Source organism: Taudactylus pleione, unplaced genomic scaffold (assembly GCF_031769625.1).
Source record: "Taudactylus pleione unplaced genomic scaffold, aTauple2 ptg001314l, whole genome shotgun sequence".
Classification (NCBI taxonomy): Eukaryota; Metazoa; Chordata; class Amphibia; order Anura; family Myobatrachidae; genus Taudactylus; species Taudactylus pleione.
In genome coordinates this window covers 3,392,481-3,414,568 of record NW_028285714.1, presented here as the reverse complement: position 1 = coordinate 3,414,568, position 22,088 = coordinate 3,392,481, and the positions used below count along the sequence as shown (strand labels likewise).

At 45.9% G+C, this 22,088-nt stretch overlaps 1 protein-coding gene across 2 annotated transcripts in view; it reads right to left on the bottom strand.

The window, feature by feature from the left end:
• The window catches only part of OGDHL (oxoglutarate dehydrogenase L), a 129,032-nt gene that overhangs the window by 22,944 nt on the left and 84,000 nt on the right, over positions 1-22,088 (bottom strand). For both annotated transcript variants that reach the window (XM_088463109.1, XM_088463108.1), the window contains exon 16: positions 16,143-16,270. In XM_088463109.1, the coding sequence (XP_088319235.1) occupies positions 16,143-16,270 (128 nt within the window). The remainder of the gene's footprint in view (positions 1-16,142; positions 16,271-22,088) is intronic.

Sequence of the window (22,088 nt, the reverse complement as noted above, 5' to 3'; positions counted from 1 at the left end):
ATCAGGACAGAATACATACAACGTATGTATGTATTCTGTCCTGATGACGGGGTGGTAACCTCGAAAACGTTTGAGAATATACATCGCTTTTTGTCCTGTTGCTGTCTCCGAGTGCCAGTTCTTTTTTCTTCTGTATTTCGCTTATGCTACTGTATGCACCGGAGCAAGTTGTTCTTTGATCCTTATGAGTGCCGGCACATTGTGTCTTTCTTATATATATATATATATATATATATATATATATATATATATATATATATATATATACACACACACACATACATACATACACAAATATATAGATATATACACATATACAAATATACAATATACAATGCAATACAATATAGATATACATACATACACACATTTACACATACATACATATACACACACACACACACACACACACACACACACACACATTAAAAGCTACAAAAGGTAAAGCTAAAATTATTAAAAGGTCAAAATTGCTTTAATAGTTATGAGAGCTATGTCATTAATTTTAATAATTTGACACATTGTTTGCGTATAAATTCACTAGTATTATTATTATCAGCAAAAAAACAGAAACATAACACCAAAGGGGAACTGACCCAAGACTAAAATAAAATAAATCACGTTAACAAAAGTGTTTCTTATTAATTTGTCAGATTTCATTTTCCATGAGCTCCATACACTACTTTGCAGTGATCTAGTCCTGTTCATTTTCACATTACAAAATATTAAACAGATTTTTTTTCTATATGTGTATATGCAGTACACAATATAGCTCATCAATTTCCCAGAGTATACAAAGTGAAATTTCCCATGGCAGCTCTTAATCCGAGTCTAATTTTATCTTCCACATTACGAGCCCATTTGTGACGATTGGGAGACATGGCTCAGGAACTTTCAATATGATTCATTTGTTTAAAGCTTATCTGCACATATGTTGCTCTTCATTTAGGCACTGTGACAAATGCTAACTTTTCAAGGTGACAATTTACACTCGTTGCCTGGCATGAAGCACAATGGTAGAATACAATAACTCAGCTTCAGGTATGGCAGGGACGGCCCTATTTGCTTTCCGGATGGGGCAGGTTACATTAGACAATACCTTTAATGGATGTTTTAATAATCATAAAACTGGAATAATTACTCTCTCTCTCGAATGTCTGCAATTTTAAACTTTCACCAATCTACTTTCTATTAACAACCACTGGAAAGTACTTCCAGATCTGGCGGCCATGAAATAAGCAGTGTTTAGCTGAAGCTCTGATGCCGGCTCAGCATTCAACCTACACATGGCTGCTTTCCGGCCTCCACACAGCGATACTTCGCCACTGAGACCCACTGACAACTGTATGGAGAAGTTTCTCTCCTCACCCATGCTGGGGAAACGACAGAAAGGCTACGTTGAGAAATACTGCACTGACTCCAACATGACGGCCATGGCTCAAATGGCAGCTACAGACACCTCAACATCCCTACAATCTACATCTACCCCTATTCCGGTATACGTTTAGGAAGCCGGCGGACAGAATGCCGACCGCCGGCTTCCAGACAATTTAATCCCGACGAGGGACGTATGACAGGCGTCTAAATCTAGACGCCTGTCATTTTACCGATGCCTGGTAGACCGGCGCCCGGCATCCCGATCGAGCGGTTGCTGGGCGCCGCAGCGGACAGCTGTGGGGGGGGCGGGGGTATTTTAGGTTTAAAGCTCCCGGGGGGGGACTTAGGGTTAGGCACCCACCCGGGAGGTTAGGGTTAGGCTAGGGGAAGGGAGGGTTAGGGTTAGGCACCCCCGGGGGGAAGGTTAGGGTTAGGCACACCCCCGTGGGACTTAGGTTTAGGCGGTGAGGAAGGGGGGGTTAGGTTTAGGCACTTAGAGGGGGGATTAGGGTTAGGCACGGGGGGGGTTACTGTTAGGCACCCTAAAGGAGGGTTAGGGGGAAAAATAGGTTAGTTGATACTTACCTAGGGACGATCAGGATTTCCTCCTCTGTCGGCCAGCCGCTGTCAGGATTTGAACCACCGGCCAGGGGTCCAGCAGTAATTCATACCGATTCCCCTATCCCAGGTGCTGCTGGCTCCCTTATTACTTATGGGGATGTAGTCAAAGCTATTAAGCAGACCATAGGCCTCTTATTGCAGAACCAAGCAGCAGTCTTCAAACAGGCTCTCACGGAGATTAAAACAAGAGATATGGTAAGAACTTACCTTTGTTATCTCAGTTTCTATGAAGTCCATAGGGTCCACAGGGTTGACCTTGGGGTATAGCTGGATCTGGATCCACGGGCACCACGCAGTTAAAGCTTTGCTGCTCCCAGGATGCACTTTGGTCCGTCCTCCTCTATACCCCGCCCCCGGGACACACCGCACCTCAGTTGGTAAGCAGCCAAAGCCGAAGGAGGAGACTAAACAGAGAGAAGGAAGACTGAACACACAAGAAACCATACTCACAGAAATGGGAGACGGAAAACCGGTGACCAGCCACACAGCCCATATGAAGCCAGGTGCGTCAGGGCGGGTGCCCTGTGGACCCTATGGACTTCGTAGAAACAGAGATAACAAAGGTAAGTTCTTACCATATCTCTTGTTTTCTACTTCAGGGTCCATAGGGGGTCCACAGGGTTGACCTTGGGGATGTCCCAAAGCAGTTCAACTAAGGGCGGGGACGCTACTGTGCTGAAAGGAGAACCCGGCGCCCAAAGGATGCATCCTGAGAGGCGAAGGTGTCAAACGCATAAAACCTCAAAAACGTCTGAATTGAAGACCAAGTGGCCACCTTACACAGCTGAACAGCAGAGGCGCCACGTCTAGCAGCCCAAGAGGGACCCACAGAACGAGTGGAATGAGCCTTAACAGAGGCTGGCACAGGTAAACCCTCCTGTGCATAAGCCTCACAAATAACGGAACAAAGCCAACGGGCTAACGTTTGTTTGTTGGCAGGCCAACCCTTCTTGTGAAAACCAAAGAGGACAAATAATGAATCAGACTTCCTAACAGAAGCAGTCCGGTCCACATAGTTTCTAAGCGCCCGGACTACATCTAAGGAAGCCTCACCAGCTAAAAGATCAGGTGACTGAAAAGCTGGCACAATAAGTTCCAGATTGATGTGGATCTTCGAAACCACTTTAGGCAAAAACTCAGGACGAGTGCGGAGCACCGCTCTGTCCTGGTGAAAAATCAGAAAAGGAGGACGCAGGAAAGCGCCCCCAATTCTGACACCCTCCTGGCAGAAGCAATTGCCAGGAGAAAAACGGTCTTAAACGTCAACCACTTGAGTTCCACTGACTCAAGAGGCTCAAAAGGAGGACCCTGCAGGACCCGTAGCACTACCGCCAAGTCCCAAGGAGCCACAGGAGGCACGAAGGGAGGCTGGAGTCGGAGAACACCTTGGAAAAAGGTGTGAACATCTGGAAGTGTAGCAATCCGTCGTTGGAACCACACGGACACAGTGGACACGTGAACCTTCAGAGAGGCAAGGCGTAAGCCGAGGTCCAAACCTGATTGAAGAAATTCCAAGATTCTAAAAACTCGGAACACCTGAGGATCATAGCTTCTGGACTCACACCACTGAAAGTAAGTGCGCCACACCCTGTGGTAAATCCGTGCGGAAGCAGGCTTGCGTGCCCTGAGCATGGTACCAATAACCGAACTCGAGAAGCCCTGAGACCTCAAGACGGCTGTCTCAAGAGCCACGCCGTCAAAGACAGCCGACCCAGATCCGGGTAAAGGCAGGGCCCTTGAGACAATAGGTCCTGATGTTGAGGAAGAAGGTACAGAGCATCAATGGAGAGGCTCCTCAGATCGGAGTACCAAGGACGTCTGGGCCACGTCAGAGCCACCAGCATGAGCGTGCTGCCGTCCTGCTTGAATTTCCGCAGGACCCGAGGAAGCAGGGATATCGTAGGAAACCAATACGCCAGGTGAAATGTCCATTTCACCGACAGCGCCTCCACCAGATATGCGCCTGCATCTCTTGTCCTTGACCCGTAAACGGGCAACTTGTGATTGTGACGGGAGGCCATCAAGTCCAGCTCCGGCAGCCCCCATCTGTCCACGAGTAGCTGAAACACCTCTGGGTGAAGCGACCTTTCCCCGGGATGCACGTCGTGACGGCTGAGGAAGTCCGCCTCCCATTTGAGGACTCCGGGGATGAAGACCGCCGAGATCGCTGGAATGTGGCACTCCGTCCAAGCAAGGATGCGAGACACCTCCGACATCGCAGCCCGACTGCGAGTTCCTCCTTGGTGGTTGATATATGCCACCATGGTGGCATTGTCGGACTGCACCTGAACCGCCCTTCCGTGAAGAGCGGGGCCGGACAACAGCAGGGCCCTGTATACCGCCCGCAGTTCCAGGATGTTGATGGGGAGAAGAGCTTCTTCCGCAGACTAACGACCCTGAAGTGACAATGAGCCGGTCACTGCCCCCCAACCCCAGAGACTGGCATCCGTCGTGAGCAGGACCCAGTCCGGGATCCAAAAGGGACGCCCCTCGACCAGATGAGCTGTCTGAAACCACCAAGCCAAAGACTGCCGAACCTTCGGGGACAACACCAGCATCTGAGAGCGGATCCAGTGAGGTAACCCGTTCCATTCCGATAGAATCAGCCCCTGCAGGGGCCGGGAATGGAACTGGGCAAATTCCACCATGTCGAATGTCGACACCATGAACCCCAGAACTCTCATAGCCGACAGGCGACAACTGCTCAGGCAACTGTGTATCCGCAGCTGTAGGGAGGAGACCTTCTCCGGAGTCAGGAAGATCCTTTGCTGACGAGAATCCAGCAGGGCTCTCAAATGAACCATCCGCTGTGATGGAAGGGAGGACTTTATCAACCACTCGTGCGCTTGCAGGCAAGCGATCGTCAGGTGGAGATGTTGAAGCAGTACCTCCGGGGAGCTCGCCAGCAACAGGAGGTCGTCCAGATATGACAGCAGCCGTTCATTCTGGTTCCGAAGATGTGCGGCCATGACTGCCATAACCTTTGTGTTTACCCTCGGTGCCGTGGAGAGGCCAAAGGGTAGCGCCCGGAACTGATAATGATGCTGAAGGATAGCGAACCTCAGATACCGCTGGTGCGAAGGTGCTATCGGAACATGGAGGTAGGCGTCCTGGACATCCAGGGACACCATGTAATCCCCAGGTTCCATCGCCAGAATGATGGAACGTAATGTTTCCATCCTGAATTTGGGAACTCTGAGGAATTTGTTCAGAGACTTCAAATTGAGGATAAGGCGATGAGAACCATTGGGTTTCTGCACCAGAAACAGAGTAGAATAGTACCCCGTCCCTCGCTTTCAGCAAGGACTCTATAGCCTCCTGAATCTGTAAAGCCTTGGTTTTGTCCTGAGAAGGACTCGTGCAGAAAAACTGGTGGGGTGGTCTGTGCCGAAAAGACAGGGCGTACCCCTGGGAGACGACTTCTTGAACCCAAGCATCCGTGGTGGTATTGTGCCAGCACTGGGCAAATTGAAGAAGTCGGCCTCCCACTCTGGGGTCCCCCAGAGGGAAGTCCGTCACATGAGGCAGAAGGTTTATCTTCCAGCTTGGAAGAAGGGCGCCTGGCACTCCAGGCCTGCTTCTTGGGCTTAGAGGCCGGCTTGGTCGCCAACTGCCTCGGGAAAGACTGATCTTTGGCCTTGCCCTGAACCCGAGAGGACCGAAAGAGAGAGCTCCGTAGAACTTTGGTAGGTGCTGAAGCCGAAGGGAGGAAGGCTGATTTAGACTTAGCCAGAGTATCTACTATTTTGTCCAAGTCTGGACCAAAAAGCAACTCTCCATTAAAAGGTAAAGCCTCCAGGCCCTTTTTGGAGTCTGCGTCAGCTCTCCAGGACCGCAGCCACAAGGACCGATGCGCCGACACAGCTGCAGCCGACACCCTAGAGGTCAGCAGGCTTGCATCCAACGATGCTTCCCCAATGTAGGAAGCCGCATCCCTCATTTGTCCTATCAACGCTTTCTGGATATCCGGAGCATCATCCGGAATGGTATCCTCCAAAGCGTTGGCCCAGCTCTCGATGGCCTTAGCCACCCAAGAGATGGCCATGGACTGATGGGCCACAGCCCCAGAGAGAGAGTAGATAGACTTTAAACAAGTCTCCACTTTCCTGTTCGTGGGATCCTTCAGGGAGGAGATAGACGGTAAAGGCAACGTAGCGCTTTTAATTAAGCGGGTGACATGGGAATCAACCGCAGGCGGAGTTTCCCATTTCCTGCAATGAGCCTTATGAAAAGGATAGTTGGATGCCAACCGTTTCTGCGGTTGGAATCTCTTGCTGGGCAACTGCCAGGCCCCTGCCATATGATCCGTCAACTGGTCGGACAGGGGAAAAACAGTCAAAGCTAGTTTGGCCTTTTTAAAATTAGGGTACTTCGACCTGGGAGCCGGCGCATCCTCCTCTATATGAAGGATGGCCCGCACCGCCCTAACTAATGCCGGCACATTAATGGAGGACTTAGTCTCCACCTCCTGGGCCCCGGCATCCGAGTCAGAGTCCTCATGGATCTCTCCGTCATCCGAAGACACGTCCGTGTCCGTGAACTGCGCCACCAGTGAAGCCGGAACGGGTCGCTTGGACGCCTTTGGGGGCAGATCACTGTGTAACATTGACTGAAAAGCTGATGACGAGGCCACCAGGCTCTGAACAGAGCTGGAGAGGACATCCACCCAGGGAGGGGGTACCGTCTGAGGATACCCCTGAAAGGGTACCATTGACTGCTGCGTCACCGTGGGAGACTGCACGTATACAGGCAATCCCACATAAGGACCCACAGTCTGAGACTCGGGAGGAGACTGCACCAGATGCGTAACACCCAGGGAACGGGGGATGGTAGGCTGGGGCAACGCCCTAGAAGGGACCGCAGTCGGGACCGCAAGCCGGTCCGCGATCGACACCAGCACTTGTGTAAACATTGCCCAAGGAGGATCCTGCGCCACCGGGGGATTAGAGGGACCAGGTACCAGCTGGCACTGCCCGCACAGATCGTCCTGAGACAAATCCACCCCATCAACCCCTGCCGAACAGCGCCGGCAGGAAAACAACACAGGAGCCACGGAGCGCTCATTCTCCTCATCAGATATGACACAATAACTTTTGCAATAAAAGTGTATCACCGAAAAGAGGTGAGGCGTATAACACCCACGCACTCCCACGTATGCAACACAAACAGCCCACAACATGGTACTGTGTAGCACACCACTGTATGTGACGGACCTCACAAATACGTAGATCTATATAAGTGAGGTACACAGAAAGAACACCCCTCCCCCACGCACCTGCGGGCTGTAGGAGAAGGAAAGGGATAGGTATAGGCTGACAGTAAGTAGAAATAAGCACAGACAGCAGCACTAGCAAAAGTCACATACCATGCAGAGAAGTTAAACTCACTGCACCTTTCGCTACAATCAACCTCCCAGATTCAGTGTCTGGGAGGGCTATAGCGCTGCGAACACTGTCCTTTGCAGGGGAGAGGTACGCAGGAGGACCGGTCCACGCACCGCCTGGGAGATCTGCATTAGCCACAAGAAGATGGCCGCCGGAGAGCTCTGAGGAGGAGTGGCCGCAAGAGGAACAGCCCAGCGATGCCAGCACACGAGAGAAGGCGCGCTGGGCTGAGGGGAGGAGCCACTAAACCAGGGAAGGCTGCCTGCCTTGGCTAGCAATTAACCCCAGGGACGCTGGTTCCCTTCCAGCAATTATTCCCTGGTGGTCCAGTGGGCACGCGGGGTATGCCATGAAGGGGGAGCCCGCCGCCACTACTAGCGCTGCCAGTCTGTCCCCAGAGACCGGCGGCTGAAGACTGCATTAGTTTCCCCGCGCACAACGCAAAGCGCTGTACACGGCTTACCTCGCCCCGTGCGTCCAGCAGCAGTCAGTGGGAGGTCCCGGAGCCACGCAAGTACTGACTCCGGGGTCCCGCTGCGATCCCCAGATCAGTACTGGAGTCGCAGCGCCAGCGGGGCTGCTGGAGCGGCAGCGTGGACGTCTGATGCTGCCGCTCTGAAGATAGTAAAAAATAAATAAATAAAATCTTCTTTAAAAATAATAAAAAATAAAGCTATGGGGCTGCTTATGCAGCCCCACTGCCCAGGGTGACCCGACTCCGGCCGGGCACAAACTAAAACTGAGGTGCTGTGGCTCGGGGGCGGGGTATACAGGAGGACGGACCCAAGTGCATCCTGGGAGCAGCAAAGCTTTAACTGCGTGGTGCCCGTGGATCCAAATCCAGCTATACCCCAAGGTCAACCCTGTGGACCCCCTATGGACCCTGAAGTAGAAAGGTCAAACACACCAAATAACCCAACTCATCTCAGAGACCGAGCATAGAGTAGGGGAGAATTTTCAGGACATAGCTCATTTAAAATCTGACTACACCAAACTGCAGAAATGTAAATTTAATTTATGGAACAAAATCGATGACCTGGAAAATAGAACCAGGAGGAATAACCTCCAGATTGTCAGTCTGCCAGAATCACTTAAAGGTTCCGCACTCTACACTTTTATGTGCTCTACTCTGCATGATCTACAGTGCCTTGCAAAAGTATTCACCCCCTTGGCTTTTTACCTTTTTTGTTACATTACAACCTGTAATTTTATTTTTATTTTTTTAATCTGAATTATGTGATGGATCTGAACAAAATAGTCTCATTTGGTGAAGTGAAATGAGAAAAAAATATATAAAAAAGAATCTTTATAAATAAAATTCTGAAAATTTGCATGTGCAAACTTTGCTGTGAAGCCCCTCAAAAGTTCTGGTGCAACCAATTACCTTCAGAAGTTACATAATTAGTGAAATGAAGTCCACCTGTGTGAAATCTATGTGTCACTTTATCTGTCAGTATAAACACACCTTTTCTGAAAGGCCCCAGAGGCTGCAACACCACTAAGCAAGAGGCATCATACCATGAAGACCAAGGAGCTCTCCAAACAAGTCAGGGACAAAGTTGTTGAGAAGAACAATTCTGGGTTGGTTATAAAAAAAAAATATCCATATCTTTGATGATCCCCCTGAGCACCATTAAATCCATCATCAACAAATGGAAAGCACATGCTACCACAACAAACCTGCCAAGAGAGGGCCTCCCACCAAAACTCACAGACAGGGCAAGGAGGGCATTAATCAGAGAGGCAGCACAGAGACCAAAGGTAACCCTGAAGGAGCTGCAAAGTTTCACAGCAGAGACTGGTGTATCTGTGCATGTGACCATAATAAGCTGTACACTGCATAGAGCTGGGCTTTAAAAAGCCATTACTTAATGATAAAAATAAGAAGACACGATTTGAGTTTGCCAAAAGGCATGTGGGCGACTCCCCAAATGTATGAAGGAAGGTGCTTTGGTCGGATGAGACTAAAATTGAACTTTTCGGCCACCAAGGAAAATGCTATGTCTGGCGCAAACCCAACACATCCCATCACCCCAAGAACACCATCCCCACAGTGAAACATGGTGGTGGCAGCATCATGCTGTGGGGATGTTTTTCAGCAGCAGGGACTGGGAAACTGATTTGAGTCAAGGGAAAGATGGATGGTGCTAAATACAGGGATATTCTTGATCAAAACCTGTTTCAGTCTGCCTGTGATTTGAGACTGGGACGGAGGTTCACCTTCCAGCAGGACAATGACCCGAAGCATACTGCTAAAGCAACACTCGAGTGGTTTATGAGGAAACATTTAAATGTGTTGGAATGGCCTAGTCAAAGCCCAGATCTCAATCCAATTGAGAATCTGTGGTCAGACTTGAAGATTGCTGTTCACAAGCGGAAACCATCCAACATGAAGGAGCTGGAGCAGTTTTCCCATGAGGAATGTGCAAAAATCCCAGGGGCAAGATGTGGCAAGCTCATAGTGACTTATCCAAAGCGACTTGCAGCTGTAATTGCCGCAAAAGGTGGCTCGACAAAGTACTGACTTTAGGGGGGTGAAGTTTTCTGCTATGTTGTCCAATATGTTGTTTGATTCACAATATATATATAAAAAAAAAAACTTCACAGATGTAGGCATGTTCTGTGAATGAAATGATGCACACCTTCAAACAATCCATTTTAATTCCAGGTTGTGAGGCAACAAAACATGAAAAATGCAAAGGAGTTGAATACTTTTGCAAGGCACTGTATGTGAAGACTCCGTTATAGAACGTGCATGATATGCCCGCTGACGCTATGCTGCTATACAGTGCCTACGATAGTGGGCAGGTAAGAAGCGTTATAGGGGAGAGATCACACTAATTACCCCGCCTCCCCAGATCCTCCCATGGATGAGTTACACATGGCACCCCTCTGATGGTACAGTATTTTTTTACATTTTGGAAGGGGGCGCAGTGATTTGGTTACACACCCCTAGTAACCGGGCCCATCACCGCGCTCGACTGCTCTACTATTTATGTTGTCTTTGTTTAAAAAAAATGATGTGTGAGAAGGTGTTGCTATTGCACAATTATCGATGGTCCTGGCACATGCTCTGTAGCGAGCTCGGTGACCATCTTGGGACAGGGAATGGAGCCTCCCTGGAGAACAGAAAGACTGGAGTATACGCTGTAGCACATACAGATGTGTCCTTTCACATCTTTGTTGCAGTCACACCAAAAAGCCCCTCTCGGTGAGCCAGGTCCCATGAGACTCTGATAGCACCAGACATCTGTTTTTGCTGAATATGCATCTAAGGGCCGTATTCAATTAGACACGAAAAGCCGAGATCAGCGAAAAAATAACGCAGAGTCTTTACGCCTGTCGGAAACTTATCTCCGTATTCAATTCCACCCGCTTTTCGCGTATGTGGAAAGTCAATGCAATGTAATAAGTGAAAAAGATTCGCCTCTGAATAGCAGGAGAAAAGAAGTGCAACATTTTTATTTTGGGGTGCAAAGGTGGGGAAACCACTCAGCACCCTTGGGACAGCCCTCCAAAGGACAACTGCGTCAAAAAAATCCAAGAAAAAAAACTTAAGGATACCCCAAAAAAGTACTTTCATTTTGGGGGCACAAAAGCACAAAGTGGGTGGACAAATTCAAAAACTAGCGAAATAAGATTCTGGGGGTGCTCTAAGAAAGGGCCAAGTGTTTTTGGGGTTGCAGGTGCTTTTATGAAAGAGGAATTTCTCTTTTTATTAAAACTTCACTTTAGAGACATTAAAAGATGCTTGCAACCAATTTCAGGTACCCCAAATATGCCAGGACTACTTATATTCTCCAAAAATTATTGCTTTATGCCATTCTTCACCACTTTGTGCAAAGACCCTAATTAGAGGCAATTGTACCAACTTAAGTACCCCAAACAGTTTAAATAGGACTAAGCGGGCACTACTACATTGCTCCCCAATGTTTCTGCATCTTTTTTGGGGGTTCAGGCTGTTTTCCCCGATTCTGACACCAGTTTCCGCCTGTTCTGACTTCGCGTGTGGCTGTTTTCACACATTTTGGAATTGAATACAGTGAAAAGCGGGGAGGCGCACAATAAGTTTCCGCAGCCAAAAGACGCAATGCAGACGAAAAGACCAGCAGGCGGAACTTTATCGCGGGTGCAAAACTAATTGAATACTGCCCTAAGTCGCAATGCGATGCAACCAGCAGACTTGTGCAGATTAATTTGTTATGCGACACTTGTATATCTGTGTGCACCTGAGTCACTGAATATACAAAGGTGTCCACATGGGTTGGGTATGAAATGCCAATAGTCAGGATCCCAGCGGTCAGAGTCCCAACACCAGGAACCCGACAGGGTTAACATACCGACACTTGTTGGTCGGTATGCTAACCCTCCCCCTCCCCCTCTCCCTACCCTAACCCTACCTCTTTGGTGCCTAACCCTAACCTCCCCCTCCCCGCACCCTAAACCTAACCCTCCCCCATTAGTGCCTAGCCCTAACCCTCCCGCTAGGGCCCAACCCAAAGCTCTAAATCTAACCCTAACCTTCCCCCCAACTCTGCTACTTACCTTTGGCATCCCGGAGGTTGGAATGCTGACCAATGTTGGGATTCCGTCGACCGCTGGGATGCCGAACGCATCCCTGTCCACATAGATCTATCCTCCGTGCGCTACAAGTCCCGTTACACATAACGCGCGAGTGCCGTGTGACTCTGAAGCACTGAGCATCTTTCTGTGCAACTTTTTACCTTCAAATGCATCTCATTCATACAGTGGTGCGAACAGAATGCACAAACAGCTTCTACTGATTAAAATGATAAGCAGCATGCTTATGTTCTGTGCGCGACTGCGGCTGTATCTGCATGCGAAATGCTACGTTACAGTGCCAGCGGCTGTGACACTAACGTAGAGCTTTGCATGCAGATACAGCTGCATGCAAACATACATTTACTATATATATATATATATATATATATATATATATACACATACATATACACACATACACATATATACACACACATACACTGTATATCTCCTAATTTTCGTGAAATGCATAGCGGGACTGATAAAGTAAAGGGTCTTGCGGGAAACTCTGTGCTCACAATCAACGCCACCCTTTCCCCCGTTTTCGTCACACTGGGGGAATGCCCAGCACATAGGTAGCTGCTAGGCATGCCCCCAGTCCCTCTCTCCAGTGAATAGACACCCCGCGCATGTGCACGGCATCTATTCACCACTTGCTCTGTTAAGCAGGTAACTGCCCCTAAAGCAGAACTGTCCCGCCAAAATCGGGATGTTTGGGAGGGAGCTGCGAGTATGTAGAAGAGGCATGGAGTTTAGTTTTCCTGAAAACCAAACATACCTGAACTGTGGGATTCCAAAGCAAATAGGGTCCCAGGTCGGATCATTTTTGGGGGTCCGAGTCCTGGCTCGGGTCTGCTGTAAGTTCGGAACTCGGTTTTAAAAAACTAATTTTGGGTTTTCAATTACATGTAAACAGGTCCAAATTACATGATTTTAGCAGTTTAACCAACTGCTCATGGGACCTTGTCCAGGATTGATTATATACAATACTGTCAGACTCTCTCTTTCCTCTCTTTTCCTTTCGAATACTCACTATGAAAATGTAACCCGTTAGTCTGTTAGACCATGCTTTGGTATGGATGTCTAATGCAATTGGTTGCAGACAAAGGTCCCTACAGATTTTATATGAGCAGGATAACCCTCTCCTGTTCTATCAGGTATCGAAAGCAGAGACGAGAGGTGATATTTCTTTATTGCAAAATTGCCATTAAACATTTTTGAGCTTTACAAATCTTCCCAATTATCATTAATTGATGCATATCAGACTTTCAGTCTGCTCCTACCTTGGCCAATGAAAATGCTCATTCAAATAAAAAGGGTGAATTAGATGAAGTAATAACACAGATGGGAGACTGGTATTAAACCAATTTCCAATTTCATAGGTTCAGAAATAAGAATGGTCACCTTCTGTCCAATCCTCACGGTAAATAGTACCCAAATTACGGATACTTTCAGACCATATATGAAACTCTCTACACTGAAACTCCCACAGAGTAAGACAATTTTTCTTTCTGGAAAAGATTACCCCTCCCTCAGTTTGTCCTATACTTCAGCCATCTCCTTAACCATCCCCATAACTAGCTCCAAGGCACAGAAAGCAATTAAGGCTTTGAATATTGGTAAAAGTCCTGGCCCTGATAACCTAAATGAAGACTATTTCAAACTTTTGTCCTCCAGGTTCAGTGACATGCTTGTTGCCATTTTCAATGATATTCTTGATAACAAAATACTCTCTACTTCCATAAGCTGGCAAAGATCTTCAGCAAACTGGGTCGCATAGACCGATCTCACTCCATAACACAGATTACAAACTCTTGACAAAAATCCTGGTGGACATTTTAAAATTACTAGTGCTACCTTCCATAATCCTTGAAGATCAGACGGTATCCATATGGGTACATCATTCAGCAGTCTTTGAGCTACTAGGATCTCCAAGAGAGCGGGGACATCATTCCATACTTTCTTTGATGATGAAAAAGCTTTTGACCTGGTCTTCTGGAATAATCTCTATGAGTCTATCCAATGCTTTAGCTTCCAATACAAATATACTATCCATTATTCGAACATTGTATTCCACAATGCAAATCTCCTATAATGGCTATCTTTCCTACCCCTTTGCAATTCAAAGAGGAACCAGGCAAGATTGTCCACTGACTCCATTGCTATTTGCAATCGCTTTGGATGAGAAACGTGAAATCCCAAAAAGTCATAGCTGATAATTTCTATTGGTGTGTGTGTGTGGTCGTTTATAGTTGTAATAATAGATATAGTAATAATATTCTTACTGCTGGTTATGAAAACTGCAGTGAACACTTAGTTTAGAAGGATGAAGAATGCCCATATTAAAACCTGTATATAAAAATAACAGTAACTTACCAAAATTAAGATATTTCAGATAACTCAATATTCAGATGCAGAACTACAATCTTACTTTTGATTTACAATCCTCCAACCACCCTAGCTGCTCCCTATGGGATCCGGCCATCTGGCCAGAGCTTTCATTAGCCGAGTATGTCCAATGTGCCACCTATTTTTCTGGGCAAACTGAATATACTTATCTCACTGTTCAACTGGATCTTAAAATATGTAGCCACATAAATCCAGCAAAGCATATAAGATCATATCTTTAGAGCCTGGATCTATATATGGGGGAGAAGAGGAAAGCTACATATGGTGGAGAGGAAACGTATGAGACGTTTAGGAACTGCAACCATTTTATACACAGTCCCCTAATTTCAGGGGCTCAAATGTAATTGGACAAAAATGAACAGTCATAAATAAAGTTAATTTTTAACTTTGCAGGCAGTGATTGCCTGAAGTTTGGAACCCATGCACATCATCACCAAATGCTGGGTTTCCTCTTTCATTATGTTTTGCCAGTCCTTTATTGCAGCTGTCTTCAGTTCTAGCTTGTTTGTGGGTCTTTCTTCCTTTCGTTTTGTCTTCAGCAAGTGAATTATATTCTCCATTGGGTTGAGATCAGGTGAATACTTAAAAAAAGCCTTAAAACCTCCTGGGTTGTATCACAGTATGTTTTGGGTCATTGTACATCTATACTGTAAAGTGCTGTACAATCAACTCTGCTGAATTTGGCTGAAACTGAGCAGACAGTATCTCCCTATTCACTTCGGAATTCATCCAGCTACTTCTGCCTTCCATCACATCATCAATAAAAACTAGTGACCTACCATTGAAAGTCATGCATGCCCATGCAATCAAACTACCTTCACCGTGTGTTACAGATGATGTGGTATGCTACAGATCATGAGCCATTCCAAACTTTCTCCATACTTTTTCTTCCCATCATTCTGTTACAGGTTGATCGGACTTCATCTATCTAAAGTATGCTGTACCAGAACTGGGCTGGCTTTTTTAGAGTTTTGTTGGTAAAGTCTACTGTGGCCTTTTTATTCTTGAGGCCTATGAATGGTTTGCACCTTGTGGTGAACTGTCTGCATTTGCTTCCGTGAAGTCTTCTATTTATGTCAGACTTGGATAATGATATGCCTACCTCTTGGAGAGTATTCTTTACGTACCATGTAAGGATCCTGCAATCATCCACCGCAGTGGCCTTCTGTGGACGTCCAGGCCTTTTTGCATTACCAAGCTCACTGGTTCATTATATTATACTCAGAATGTATACAATTTTTTATTTGGCCACTTCTAAGGTTCCCGCTATCTCTCTGATAGATTGTTTTTGTTTTTTTTGCAGCCTAAGGATGGCCTGTTTCATTTGAAATAAACTCCAGACCTTTAGCCTGCTTAATTGATAAACAAAGGAATAGCTCACACCTGTCCATGAAACTGCTTTTGAGTCGATTGTCCAATTACTTTTGGCCCCTTAAAAAAGAGGGAGCTTCATATTAAACTGTCCAATTTGGAAGTGAATAGCCTCAAATTAAAGCTGATAGTCTGCACTTCAAAACATATTCATTATATACCTGTAATTTGAATATGTTTTGGTAAACAGCTAAAATAACAAATATGGTGTCAATGTCCAAATATATATGGGCCTAACTGTATATAGGGATATAGAGATACAGTATATTGGGAGAAGAGAACAGAGAGGCAAAAAAATAAGCACAGGCAACGTCAGGCATCATTGCAGTAGTAATCATAATAATAATACTCTACAGTAGCTTATCATAGCAATATAAGTTATGGTTGGAGAAAACCAGCACAAGATATATTACTTACCCAGGACTCCATACTCAGACAATGAACTGTTACACACAGTATATGGAGCTTGGTCTGGCCAGAGGTGATTCATTGGGACACAGGTTCTGCGATCTACATCTTGGTCATGTAAAACATGATGACGATGGCTTGTAGGGAAAAAGAAAATGATATCACTATACACTGCTTTAACTATTCCCAAGATGTTCTCAAGGTGTTTCCAGTTGCTACAGTATATAAACAGAGTTGACCTTACTGTAAAGCACAATTTCTTGTAATTACTATAACAGACTATGGGGTGAAAGACATTGAGACTCAAGGAGATAACTTCAGTCTGAGTTTATAAAAATTGCTTTTAGATGATTCAACCAGGGGCGGAACTAGCAGCGGTGCAGCAGTTGCATTGAACCGGGGCCCGCTGCTGTAAAGGGGCCCATGGCTGGTGGAATTATGCAGGCCAGCCAGGTAGTAGTCTCACTCATGATTCATTATAGTATGCGCAGCATCCGCCGCGCTGCGGTGTCTCTGGGGGCGATTCAATTCAATGCGATGTTGAATAGCCGTGGGAGGGAGCTCCTGAAGCTAGTCAATACACCACGCTGTTTAGGCGCGCTAAGGATATTTTCTCACACCCCCCTGGGGATGAGAGAAGAGAGCCGACCAAAGTGCCGGGTGCGCAGCTGTTTTTCTGCATAGCGTACCGTTAACAGCCGCGCGCCCGGCACTATGGTCAGAGAATGCTGGTTAACGCGCCTTAACACCCTTTTTAAGGCGCAATAACCGGCATTCTCCGACCACACAGCGCACTGAATTGAATAGCTCCAGGAGGTCGCTCCCGGCGCTATTCAATTTGCGTTGAATTGAATCGCCCCCAGAGGGAGGAAGCGGTACGGCCAGCAGGAGAGGAGGAATGGACACCTCCACTGTCATGTGCCTGCCTAAGCTCACCCTGATATGATTGGACAGCTTCTGTGCTTCATGAAGGCCACCCTATCAGATGTGCGGCGTAGATCAGCCATGGGCTGACCTGTCCCTCCCCTCACAACTCCTAGCCTAGCTTCCCACTTCAAGGCGGAAGACGTTAAATGTAAAAAATGATTGGTCCCACAAGATGCACTGTAGTGTCAGGACATGTAGGGCACCACGGCCAGTCAGTCACTATTCACCGGAAACCGCAGCAATAGGCTACTGCATCTCTCGGCAGGGGGTGCGAAGATCTTAAAGAACAGGCAGTTGGAAGAGACCCCCGGGTACTGATACAAGGCTGGGACATGCATGATGGGGATTGCAGGCATCCTACACTAGATCCTGTAGAGATGAAGATAAGAGTGGCACGGTAAGTGGTGGGATACACATGGTACACGTGCCTCATAGTCTGCACAGTAACTGTCTGATGTGTGTCCTGGACAGTTGTTGCAGTTTCCTGAATCACCCATACAACCTGTGCTTGCTGATGATTGTTATGACCATACATATATAACATAGGAGCCCTTTCTTCTTTACCCACAACCAGGTGTGCTGCAGATGCACTAAAAATATTTTTGATACAGCACCTTATGCCACACACAGCTATCAAACCTGACACAGAGGGGTCTATTTACTAAGCAGTGTTAGGAGAAGTGATAAGAAAGTGATAAGGTGCCAGCCAATCAGCTCCCAACTGTCATCTCACAGGCTGTGTTTGAAAAATGACAGTTGTGAGCTGATTGGCTGGAACCTTATCACTTTCTTATCACTCTGGGCTCTATTTACTACAAGCCGCATATTGAATGCGGATTGTAGAGTGATATTACCGAGTGAATTCGCATTGCGAATTCAGGCAATATCACAGGGATTTACTATAAATCCCTTGCAGGGACAGAGCTTGCGATAAAGCTCTGTCCCTGCGGATCCCATCCGCACTCTAGTCGCGGTATTTTCGGAAAAAATACCGCGACTAAGAGCCTGCGCATGCGCCGACCCACCGTTGCTGCTACCCCCCACCGACGCTAAGCCCCGCTCCCTGGCGCTAAGTCCCGCCTCCGCGATCGCGGACCCCCGCGACCCCACCTCCCCCCCCGCAACCCCTCCCTCCCTTCGTTACACTTACCTGCATCCTCCTGGCCTCCGGTGATCTTCTCCCGGCTTCCCGATCAGGTGATCTCCCATACTGCACTGGGACCCGATAACCTGATGACCGGGCAACAGTGGACTGTGGGAGACCAGCTGACCGGAGAGGAGCCATCACCGGAGGCCCGATCACCGGTCCCTGGATTCAGGTAAGTAAGAAAAAAATGTTTCATTTTTTATTTTTTATTTTTTTACAGCAATCAGCTTGCGGTCTGTGTAGACCACATAGCTGATTGCTGGTACCGGCTCCCGCCTCTGCTCTCCCCGTTAGTGCAGAGTGGGAGCCCGGTAACCGGGGGAGACCCTGGATAACGCCACCTCCAGGTGGCGTTATTATCACAGGGCTTCCCCCGGTATTTTTTTACAATTTATTTTTAGTAACTCTGGTCGGATCACATTTCCCATTACAGTTATGGGAAATGCGATCTGCTTTACTAAAAATAAGTGATAATTAGGGGTTGGAGTAGAATTTTACTAATTCTACTCCAATTGCCCTTTAGTAACTACAGGGGAAACTAAAATAATGTGAAAAGGGTGTGAAAACACCCTTTTTCACTTTATTTTAGTAAAAATAATGTTAATAAATAGAGCCCTCTGTCTCCTAACACTGCTTAGTAAACAGACCGCTTAATGTCCTAATGGTTCTAATCCATACCTTATATGTGCTCCATACTGTACAAAGTAATGTGTTATTAGATTAACTTCCGAGAAGGGGAGGGGGGGGGGCTCAAGTATCCATAGACATGTCTTATGACTTATTTAGAGTTTGCTCATAGGGGTATATTTATTATCAGGATTTAGATGGATCTGGCTTTTTATATATACCTGTATTTAATATGGATCATGCTTTTCTGTGTGTGTGAGAAATTAGTGTGGATTGGGCTTTTCCGGTGGATCCGGCTTTTTCAATGTATTTAATATGAATCTGGCATTTCCAATGTATTTAGCTTTACTTATATGTAGAATGGATCTGGCTTTTCCTATCTATTAATATGTATTCCTGCCTTCTGGTTGTGTTTGTAAGAATCCTGCTTTTCTAGAATTACGCACCCATTGATGCCCCACACCTGCTAAAGCATTGCCGCCACCCATCCCCCCTCAGGCGTTCCTGAACCTATATTTCTAGAAAAATAGCACTGCAGACAGTAGTATTATTTTATATACTACTAATATTGTGTGTAAGAGACACTTCTAATAAAAGTTAATTCTTCCTCTTTACTTTGGCCACAAATGCTAGTTGTTAAAATTTCAAACGCACCCCTTAAAAAGACCTGTGCAGCCTATGTTTCCCTCCCCTCATGTCTCCCTGGATCATCTGCCTCCTCTCTGAGGCGGTCCTGCGTTTGCCGATGGGGATCTTATGTCATGATCTTGTGACAGCCCCTGGCGCGAAAACCCAGGGAGGAGCTGCCCTGCACCTGTCATCCAGCCCAGCACAGCTGAACCAGCCACCCGCTACAGTTCTGGCATGGTGACAGCTGGCGTGCTGCACCCAGTGACCAGCCTGACTGCCTTGCCGTGCACAGCCTGTTTCAGATATAGAAAACGAGTTGTGAACCATAAAACACTTTTTTTACATTTTCATGCTAAAATAAAATATATTTTTAGCATAGTGTAATGAAAAGGAAATGGTCCATGACAAATTTGTCTGTTTATCTTTAAAAACACAAGCGTGACAGTATTAGTAGAAAGAAACAGACACATGACTGCATTTGAAACTCACAAAGAAGCATGGAGTGACAATTATAGAGTGAGAAAACGTATTGCATAGGCAGCGCACACAAGTCCTGTTGCTGTCCTCCCCAATGTTGGGAGGTATGCTTGTGTGTATTAGGGGTGAGGGGCTGCACCTGCTTTGATATTGCTGCACCTGGGCCCACCACTCGCTAGTTCCACCACTGGATTCAACCCAGTTCATTATTCACCAGAATCCTACTGACAACAGGGAGCAATTTCAATACCTGCATTTACATATTTTGCATCTTTATATTTTCTAGGGAGTGCTGTCATTTGTGATCAGCCATCCGAGTCTCCTTTCAATGTTCTCCAATTGCTTTACAAAGTCTGATACAAATGAAAAAATTGTGTTTTAGGTGCTTAGTAAAGTATTTCCTATTTAAACTGCACCGATACTTGCCTATCACTGTGGGATGACATGTAGAAGTGGAAAGGGACCAGCTTGCCAGGGTAATTCAAATGTCATTATTAAGTTGAGAAAAGCAAAAAAAATAAATAAATAAATCTGTCTTCACTGGAGATAGGGATTCTTAAAAGTTACCACCAGTAGTGTCTATTGACAAGTATTGTCGGGATAGCCATAACTACTGCCTGGTGAAGGCTACCTCATGAAAAGCATTTGTAAGCCCATTTACTAAGGACAGAAGAACTATACTCAGATCACTATCACAATCTCAGGATGGCAACAGCAGCACTGGGCATAAGAAAAATGCCTTATGACTTAAGTAAAGCAAATTTTCATATATTAAAATAAATGTAAAATATATATTATATATATTTTTTAAACTTAATTTTTTTTTTAATGAAAGTGGAATTGGAAACGATTTGCCTGTAGGCGAGTCACCAATACACAAACAAGTCATCTATAGGTTCCAACTTGTGGTGCTGGAAAACCATCTGGGTGGCAATAGATACACCTATGGGTGAAGTACGAAACACCCACTTCGGGGGTCTGAAACTTATTTTTTTAAAAGTAGGCAAGTATTTATCAGTATCTTTGTCCATACATATTTATTTGCAGGCAGTGCATTGTGCAGTATTACTTTAAATAATATACTATAATACTACTAGACTAATTTGTAGAATAAAAGCATTTATACTTCAGTTTCTGATAAGCAAGACAACTCAAGGACACATGCTCCACACATCGGGATCAAATCAAGATTTGTCACAAGTGGCTTCCGCCTACACAACCATATTTTTTTGCGAATGTTAATTTATTAGCATTCAAGTGTATTCACATTTCTTTTATTTTTCTATTAACTTTTAAATGACCTTTAGAAATCCCACAATATAGTTTCTAAAATGGTATTGCAAAGCACCCCCCCCCAAAAAAAACTCCACAAAACAGCGAGCATAACTGGCATAAGTAATGTGGTTATTAAATTTGTAGTTTGTTTAATAAATCTTAATATTGTAGTCTATGTAAGAAACTGTGTTTATATGCAGCCTGGTGTCCAACATTATAAATAATCCTAGTTAACGAAATAAAACTCTGCCCAATTACACTGTAACATACAACAGAGGAGCTAGTATTACATTAACCAGCAGTCCGATATTACAAGCATATTGCAAGTCCTTTTACAGCGCAAGGCAGGGATATATCAGAGCTATGGATAGTTTCAAACCCCCTCCTCCCTGCTGAGCTCAGAGTGTTCATTAATCAGCATTAGAATGGGAGGCAGAGGCACATTATGAAAACAGAGATGACTGAGGCAATTACTGTAATCCATTAACTCTCTGAGTAATGAGCAAGGCTAACTGACTGAATCACACCAATATGTTCACCTCTGCAAGTGCCCAGGCAAAATGGACTATTACACTGATAATACCTATTATGTGTATTACTTGCTCCGTAGCTGCCAGTGTCAAGCACAGTAAAAGCGACGTCTCCACACACCCCTCCTCTGCTGTAATGTGTGTCAGGGACAAATTGCTCTCTCAAACATGTGCCGATTGCTCGCATAATTAAAGACAGGTGAGCTGGTAAAGGGGTTAAGTAAATTATAGCTGGGGTTCAGTAGATCAAGAGAGTCTCAAACCAAAGAAATGGATTGGTAATTCCCAGAATCAATGTAACAAACCTCAGGTAGGTAAAAAAAATATCCTTCTAATATTAGT